General features: G+C 41.1%; 1 protein-coding gene across 1 annotated transcript in view; it reads left to right on the top strand.

The window, feature by feature from the left end:
• Positions 1 to 10000, top strand: part of ntrk3a (neurotrophic tyrosine kinase, receptor, type 3a) — a 182828-nt gene that overhangs the window by 78350 nt on the left and 94478 nt on the right. Inside the window, exon 4 of the mRNA XM_060885033.1 lies at positions 5007 to 5075. Within this exon, the coding sequence (XP_060741016.1) occupies positions 5007 to 5075 (69 nt within the window). The remainder of the gene's footprint in view (positions 1 to 5006; positions 5076 to 10000) is intronic.

Here is a 10000-nt window from a genome sequence, read left to right as displayed (position 1 = left end):
CCACACTCCTCCGCTCACGACGCTCGCTCTTCCCTGATTAACGCCGTTCGCTTTTTTATCTCTCGTCTATGAGTGATGTTTTTATTCTGTTTGTTTTTTCAAACTCGGTGAAGCCGGAGGATAAAAAGCGGCACGCGACTCTGTTTAAATAAGAAGTGAAAAGAAAGAACAATGTGCCATTAAGTCGTCAAGAAGTTAGTAAAGTCTATTCATCATGACAAACAGTCAGTTTTCTTTGGAGGAGCTTTTTCCTGACTGAGGGAATGAAATCCTGTGAGATGTTTAAAGCTAAAGTTCATGTCAATCTCATTTTTATCTGCATTTCTGTTTTGCTGAAAAAAATATAGCGATTATTTCTTCCACCTTTGAGTATATTTTTCTTTTTCATTTAATTTTTTCTTTAATCAATTTCCTTTCATCCTTTTATGCTTTCATCTTCTTGTTACTATAAGAGGAGTAAAACACTCCACAGCGCTTCCTTTATTCCTATAACCTCAAATACCCCAATATATAAATACCCCATATATATATACACTAAAGTAAATATGGCATAATACATAGACTTAACACCTCAAATTATATACATTAAATATATACCATGGGGGTCACGGTGGCTTAGTGTTTAGCACGTTCGCCTCACACCCCCAGGGTTGGGGGTTCGATCCCCACCTCCACCTTGTGTGTGTGGAGTTTGCATGTTCTCCCCGTGCCTCGGGGGTTTCCTCCGTGTACTCCGGTTTCCTCCCCCGGTCCAAAGACATGCATGGTAGGTTGATTGGCATCTCTGGAAAATTGTCTGTAGTGTGTGATTGTGTGAGTGAATGAGAGTGTGTGTGTGTGTGTGTCCTGTGATGGGTTGGCACTCCGTCCAGGGTGTATCCTGCCTCGATGCCCGATGACGCCTGAGGCACAGGCTCCCCGTGACCCGAGGTAGTTCGGATAAGCGGTAGAAGATGAATGAATGAATGAATGAATACATAAATAAATATATACCTCAGATTAAAACTCAAATAAACAGCTCATATACTCATATACCTTTAAAATATACCCCAATAAATGCCTGAAATAAACACCCTAAACAGATACCCCAAAATATATACAGTACTAAAAATGCCTCGAATAAACACCCTAAAATATATATAGTACAAAAAAACCCCAAAATAGTTACCTCCAGCATATACACCAAATAAATACCACCAAATAAATACCCTGTACTAATCAGTTAACATGTAGAACCTACAGAAGTGCAGAATAAATGGTTTGTCTTTTAATATTTATATTTGTTTTAATTTGTCATTTACTGTTATATTTTACTTCTCACTAAAATGATCAGAAAATCTCTCTCTCTCTCTCTCTCTCTCTCTCTCTCTCTCTCTCTCTCTCTCTCTGGATGTTGTTTTAATCTGATGAACTATATAATAAAGTGATTAGCATGCCGAGAGCGTGCGCACTGAAACTGCCACTGTTTGTATGTGAATGGGAATCAGCATGGCTAGCGCTTTAAACTTAGCCACTAGCAGTTAGCAGCGAGGAAAACCCCAATGTTGCTATAGAAACAAGCTGGCGGCAATGTTGAAGTGCGAAGCAGTGTCAGGAGGAGAGCTTTAGCATCTGTCCCACAACATGGACGAAGCAGAAGGCTTTATCACACTTAGCTGAGGTCATTAGACTAGATGCTGGACAGCAATCAACAAACTCGTCATTAGTGTTGTTCTCTACTAGCTCTAATCATTTTATCTCCACTTACTACCTCACTGCAGCACAGCTCTGATGCCCCTTTTCCACCAAAAAGAACCTGGTGCTGGTTCAGAGCTAGCACTGGTGCTGGTTCAAAGTTGGTTCCACTGGTGAACCTTCTAAGAACCGGTTTGCCTTTCCATCGGTTAGAGAGCATCACAGAGCCGAGTCTGACGTCACTGTATACGTGTCACGTTACACAGCGACGTTAGGGCAGCAGCGACAAACATATCAACAATGGCGGATGTTGCTTTACTGTTAATATTCATGGCTTTGTGAACCTACATTAACACCCAAACGTGGCGAATCCAACGTGTACGTGCAGCTCCATGTAATCTGTATCTGTAAAAAATAAGGTTGTAATCGAGAAAGTACATAACGTTATTTTATCATTAACACAGAAAAAAGTTAGCTTTAGCATGTAGCTACTTACTATCATGTGTGCTGATAATGTATCATATCGCGGTAAAGTAAAAGTGTATTAAACATTAGTATACTTAAGGTACATTATCAAAGGTGCTAACAGTAGCCCCGCCCACAGCCCCGCCCACAGCCCCTGACACAAGCGGTCCTTAAGTCTAGACCAGCAACGTTTTGGTGCTACTTAAGAACCACTTTTCCTGGTTCAGAGCCGGTGCTTTGGCTGTCGAAAAAGAAAGAACTGGTTCTAAATTAGGCTCCGAACCTGCACTCAAACTGCCTCGGTGGAAAAGGGGCATGAGATACCTCAGTCATCGTCACTCTATAAGACAAGCATGTAATGTGTCAAACGAATAACAGGATTTAACAAATCACTGACCTTCTGATTTATTCATCGATAAATGGTAACTAGTCTGAAAATAATGACACTGATATACAAATAATAATATCTTGACAAATGAGACAGTATCTTGAAATATTACGATAACTTAAGATAATAGAAAAACACAAGATAATGAGGCAATAATTCAAACTGACTGTAACATGAAATAACAAGTCATTCATCTGAAATAGTAAGATAGTAAATTAAGATTCTGAAAAATGAGATATCTTGAAATAAGGACATATATTGAAATAACAAGATAACTGACAATAATATGAAAACAAGATAATCACATACATCAAATGTAACAAGTACATAATTACAAAACGAACAAAATAAGTTAGTAATTTGAAAATACATATCTCTTGATGTGATGAGATATATTTGGAAATTTGGATAACGAGATAATATCTTAAAACAATGAGAACTCAAGATAACAGAAAAAAAAACACAAGATAATGAGGAAATTCTACAAACTAACTGCATGTGGCATGAAATACCAAATTATTCATCTCAAAAAGGAAGTTAATAAATAAAGAGAAAAAAATGAGACGATAAGAAAACAAAAGATAACTAAATATGTTATTATTTTGAAATAACGAGATAAATACATATATCTTGAAGCGAAGAGATACATTTGGGAAAATTGGATAACAAGATAATATCTTAAAATAATGAGATAGATATGGGAATAATTATATATCATGACGTAATGAGATAATGTCTTGATGATAATAATGGCAATAAATTTGGATCATGAGATAATATCTCAAAATACTGACATCATACAGTATGTTGAGGTTAATGATATACTTTAAAATAATGTTCCTTGTTTGAAAAATAATCATGTGAAACAGTAAGTAATATTGGAGAAGACTCAAAATACTTACAGAGAGAATCAATTCCCTCAGTTCTTTTTTTTGTCCTTCATGTGCCTTTGTTTATTTAAGTCCTGACTCCGCCCTGTTCTGTCATTGGTTTGTTCTTCTCCTGTTCCTCTTGTGTTTGTGTTTCGTATGCCCGAGTTTTCTCCGGATACAGACACGGATTATGTGTATCAGCCTCTGCACACAAAACCCCCTGAAGTGTTTTATCAACTTTTCCAAAAGTTTGTTTTTATATGCTATTGTGCTTTGCCATTAAGACTTCCTCCACTGTGCATATTTCCCAGGAGTGCATTGTGGGTAACTGAGTCTGCTCAACCATAAGCTGCATTAGTAACAGTGGCTTCTTTTCGTCTACCTCGTACGAACCAGACGTCGCCTGGGACACGGCTGCTGCCTTCAGCAAACACATTTATTCTGAATATTAGGCGTTTCGTGCTCCGTTCAATGAACCGGCTTCATTATTAATGCTATCTTAGCTAATCTCAGCTAGCACTGGGAATAAAGAAGAACTCTCGACACACTCAGCGTGTGAGTTTACGGAATAGCGCAGGAGCACGATGAAGCTTGAATCGGTGAAATGTGTCAGTAAACTTCATGGTTTTGGAACAAGTGGAACTCCAGGTCCAACCGAAGGAGCGTGTGCGCTAACAGGACACGCCCTCGAACGTAGATAACGCTCGCTTCAAGTTAGGAACAAAACACAGCTTGTCAGAAAAAATTATAGAAAGTGTGTGAGGTCGATAATCACTGCTGATCGGCCTAGAGTCAAGAAAAGACTAATAAAAAATAACAAGAAAAAAAACAAACAAACAAAAAAAAACACCAGACTATATTTGTTAATAATAATAATAATAATAATAATAATAATAATAATAATAATCACCAGCTGTCATTAGTTTTAAATGCATTTTTAAAATAAAAATAAAAATATAAATATAAATATTAAAATATGTGAATAATAAAACAAATAATAAATGACAATATTATATTACACCAAATAAACTGAACCAAATTCAGTGAAAAAGTAAAAAAATATATAATAAATTAAAATAAGTACAAATTTAAAAATCATCCTTATCCAAAGGCTAAATAAACAAACAAACAAACAAATAAATAAATAAGTACTTGGTGTCATTTTTTTCTTCTGAATGCTCGTCCTGCTGATGTTCCAGCTAATTGACTGCATTTGGGCTGAGAGGGACAATGTGTACGTTTGATTTGTCATGAAATAATCCATTTTAAACAGCAGTATAGTGGTGTATTTTCCTCTCGGCCCGAGCGCTGGCTCCGAGTCCGGCGAGCATCAGGAGCGATTTTTCAGTGCAGTGTAGCAGCTCACTGATGGAAACACGTCTTATCTCTGTCTCTTCTATTGGATTAAATTTCCTGCCTTTTAGGAGCCTGAAACCTTCGCAGCCTCCATTTAATTTGTTGCTTTGAAAATAGCCGAGTGTGTTTATTGTGCTGTCGAGGCAGCAGTTTTTCCCTCGCAGCCCTGTGTTGTTTACGTCCCCAGTGTTCTCTTCATCACACTGTCGCACACACTCTCACTAAAATCACTTCCTCTCTCTTTCCTGCAGAAATTTATCCAAGAACCCTCTGACTACTCTTTCCTGGCAGCTGTTCCAGAACCTGCAGCTTATCGATCTGTAAGTGACGTTTGTCTTTCTTTTTCTCCCTCCTTCCTTCTCTCTCTCTCTCTCTCTCTCTCTCTCTCTCTCTCTCTTTGTGTTTCACACAATTCACTTGTCTGTATTGATTTTACTTTTGTAACACTGTTTCTCCTTGTGTTTCTTTATTCTGTGTGTGTGTGTGTGTTCATCAAAAGTGTCAATAATTCTGCATTAACTCCTCAAACAGCTTAACATTTGGTCCGTGACTGAATTCAGGAAGTGTCTGAGGAAGTGAAATGTGAAACACACACAAACACACACACACACACAAACACACACACACCTGGTGAAGGAGGCGTGGCCTGTGCACCTGTCAGTATTTGTGAGAAAGTGTGACTTGGCTCTTTTATCTTCAGTGATAAAGCTGTGGTTTCTGTACCTGAGCCTGTGCACCTGTCCGTCTCAGTGGAAAAGGCGTGGCCTGTGCACCTGTCCATCTCAGTGGAAAAGGCGTGGCCTGTGCACCTGTCCGTCTCAGTGGAAAAGGCGTGGCCTGTGCACCTGTCAGTCTCAGTGGAAAAGGCGTGGCCTGTGCACCTTTCAGTCTCAGTGAAAAAGGCGTGGCTTTGCACCTGTCCGTCTCAGTGGAACAGGCATGGCCTGTGCACCTGTCCGTCTCAGTGGAACAGGCGTGGCCTGTGCACCTGTCAGTCTCAGTGGAAAAGGCGTGGCCTGTGCACCTGTCAGTCTCAGTGGAAAAGGCGTGGCCTTTGCACCTGTCAGTCTCAGTGTAAAAGGCGTGGCCTGTGCACCTGTCAGTCTCAGTGAAAAAGGCGTGGCCTGTGCACCTGTCAGTCTCAGTGAAAAAGGCGTGGCCTGTGCACCTGTCAGTCTCAGTGGAAAAGGCGTGGCCTGTGCACCTGTCAGTCTCAGTGAAAAAGGCGTGGCCTTTGCACCTGTCAGTCTCAGTGGAAAAGGCGTGGCCTGTGCACCTGTCAGTCTCAGTGGAAAAGGCGTGGCCTGTGCACCTGTCAGTCTCAGTGGAAAAGGCGTGGCCTGTGAACCAGTCAGTCTCAGTGGAAAAGGTGTGGCCTGTGCACCTGTCAGTCTCAGTGGAAAAAAGGCGTGGCCTGTGCACCTGTAACTCATAGTAAAGTAATTGTGGCCTCCACACCTGCATTATTAATAAAGGAGGCGTGGCCTCTTCACCTTCAATATTAGCAAGAATGTCATGGCTTGTGCATCAAACTGTTCTAGTGAACAAGCCGTGTTGAATGTAGCTGTCAATCATAGTAAAGGGGGTGTGGCCTTGGCATCTGTTAGAATTTTATTAAAATGAATATTGTGGTTATGTAACACTCAAGAACCTCTGAGAACCTCTGAGATCAGAAGTCTGGAAGTACCCAATAAAATATTCTTATCTTCTGCAGTCTTTAGCAGCATCAGCACATATATGTTCTCTAAGATCAGCAAAGTTCAGCTTCCTCCACTGTGTGTGTTTGTGTGTGTGTGTGTGTGTTAGGAGGGAATAGACTCAGCTTGGTATTTTAAGTGCAGGAAGCAGGACATGTTCCTCAGAGGAGCAGATTCATCTCCTCCACTGGGTTAGCGTGTCCTTTATCACAATCTCTGAGGGGATGGAGAGCTTCGTGAGAAATATACATCATTACATCGTCCTTAAAGTATTAAAGCTGTGGTGTAGAGACGAGTGTGACCTCAGGTGGACTCTGTGTGTGCTACAAACAACAGGTTCTGCTCCATTAACTCATTAATCAACATGAAAACGTGTGAAATTGCTAGATTTGTTTACGTGAGAGCCGTCCTTGTGGGCGTGGCCTAGTATTTTAATAATCTATCAGGCTAGCTTGTCCTTTCACTCCCTATATTTTTATTTATCTTTTAGCTTAGCTTTTTTTGCTAGGTTGGCTTTCCTTCAGTAATCTGATTGTTTTCTGTCACAATGCTAGTTTCCTTCACGTGCTAGTTTTCTGTCACTGAATTCGTCCTCGGAGCACATGGTTAATGTTGCCTTAGTGTTTCCTCACCGCAGAACTGTTCAGGGTTCTTGTTAGTCCTCTCATTCTTTGGGATCTGGCAGTGTTTAAAATAGTCTTTGTTTCCTCTCACGGCATCTGGAGATGTTTTAATACTTCACAGCCGTCAGTCAAGTGAACAGAGAGACGAATAAAGTATTTCACACACAATAATAGAGGGCAGGAGACAAAACCTCCGGCTCAATTATCAGCATGAAGATGTGTTAGAACCTCCCTGGAGAACCTGTTAGATATGTGAGGAACATGTGTGTGTGTGTGTGTGTGTGTGTGTGTGTGTGTGTGTGTGTATTTCTAATATACTTTTCTTTCTAGAACCCTACAGAGGTTATTCTTTTCTGACTGAGGTCAAAGGTCAAATCAGCAAGGTTCTCTGGTTGTTCATCTGGGGAACCTATGATGGTTCTATGTAGAACACTTTGAATGATTGTATTTCTGTAGATTCCTCAGTTTAAGGCTTGGAGGTGACCTCACAGGTTCTATGTGGTACAGTATAGCAGTGTGTTTCATATCAGTGAAGGTTCTATGTTCTACAGAACAACCAGCACATAGCAGAGAAGGTTAAATCTGGAAGAGTTCTTCAGGTGTGTAGCTGGAGAAAAACGTAACCCTTGGAAGGTTCTATGTAGAGGTTTGTGAGCGAGCATTTCTCCATCAGAAAGGGTTCTACACTAAAACTACTTTAAGAGACTTAGAACCATTATCTACAAACTCCTGACAAAATCAGAAGCCTCAAGTGTCCATCTGAGAGGAACATCTGTGTAGAACTGTACAGCAAAGTGGTTTCTGAACTGAAACGGTTCCAACCGCTTATTTTGGAATCCATTATCCTTTTTATCTATTAAACCTTTTCAGGGTCCTTGAAGAACCCTGATGTTCTAAAAGAGCTGGGCAAGTGTGTGGTACAAACTGTGGTACAAACTCCACATGTCTGCTGTCAGACATTTGGTCAGCTCTGGTTCTCTGAGCGTTCTTCATAAGTTCATTAAGGGATGATTAGGAAATGAAGGATTCTCAGCTTTCTGGAAAAGGTTCTCCTTGGAACCCTAAAGTTCCTGAAGGTAAACTTTTGCATCAGTTGTTTAATTACAAAATCTGTGAAGAATGAAACTCAAAGCACTGTAGAAATGATAGATCAACTTCATCCTGGTTCGCCTCACACCTCCAGGGTCGGGGTTCGATTCCCACCTCCGCCTTGTGTGTGCCGTTTGCATGTTCTCCCTGTTCCTCGGGGGTTTCCTCCGGGTACTCCGGTTTCCTCCCCTGGTCCAAAGACATGCATGGTAGGTTGATTGGCATCTCTGGAAAATTGTCCGTAGTGTGTGAGTGCGTGAGTGAATGAGAAAGTGTCCTTGATGCCCGATGACGCCTGAGATAGGCACAGGCTCCCTGTGACCCGAGGTAGTTCGGATAAGCGGTAGAAGATGAATGAGAGTGAGTGAGAACTTCATCCTGGAATGTAAAAAACCTCCAGTGTTTTTGTTTTGAGTTCTGGATAAATGAACTGTTAAGGGTTCTAGAGTTCAATGAGCTTTTGTAAGATGCTGTTCTTAAATCAAGTTAAAGTAACTTTTAAAAAACTATTAAACAAGAAAAATACATTTTAAATCATTTAGGAAGCTGTAGATGTTTCATGGCTCTACAGAGTGAAGAGAAAACACACACACACACACACACACACAGACACACACAGAGACACACACACACACACACACACAGACAGACACACACAGAGACACACACACACACACACACACACACACACAGAGACACACACTCAGACACACACAGTTACACACACACAGACACTCACAGACACACACACACACACACACACACACACACACACAGACACACACAGAGACACACACACACACACACACACACACACAGACAGACACACACAGAGACACACACACACACACACACACACACAGAGACACACACTCAGACACACACAGTTACACACACACAGACACTCACAGACACACACACACACACACACACACACACACACACAGACACACACAGAGACACACACACACACACACCCACACACTCACACAGACACACACAGACACACACACACACACACACACACACACACACACACACACACACACACACACACAGCACTACCACACAACACACAACACACAGACACACACACACCACACAGACACACACACAACAACACACAAGATACACACACACAGGACACACACACACACAAACACACACAGACACAACACAAACACACACCACACACAAACACACCACACACCAACACACACAACACACCAACCCACACACACACAACAACACACACACACCCACACACAACAGACACACACACAACACACAAAACACACAACAACACACACCACACACCACACAACACACACACACAACACACACAAACCCACACAAACCAAATCAACACACCAACCCAAAACACCATTTTAACAGAACACTGAGCAAACCAACGAGAATCACGATCAACCAGATAACACACAAACACAAACAAAACATGGAGAAAAATCAGAATGAGAAATTCCAGATGAGTAGAATAAAAAAAAACACAACCCCACATGTGAATCTTTGTGTTATTTAACAAGATTGTAAAAAAAGAAAACACAAAGGTTCTTTTCAAACCAAATCTCATTCTGTTTATAAAGCTGCCACCCCTCCAGATTGAGTTGTTCGCTCTACAACACAAAACCACCCCCACCAAAAACAAAGCCAGCACACCCCCCCTAACAGGAAACACAGCAACGAACAAACAACAAAACCCACACACACACACAACACACACACACACAACACACAACACCACAACACACCACAACACACACACAACACACAACACACACAACAGACACACCACACAGACACACACACACACCACAA

This window comes from Tachysurus vachellii, chromosome 13, assembly GCF_030014155.1.
Source record: "Tachysurus vachellii isolate PV-2020 chromosome 13, HZAU_Pvac_v1, whole genome shotgun sequence".
Classification (NCBI taxonomy): Eukaryota; Metazoa; Chordata; class Actinopteri; order Siluriformes; family Bagridae; genus Tachysurus; species Tachysurus vachellii.
This window is presented reverse-complemented; position numbering and strand designations above follow the sequence as displayed.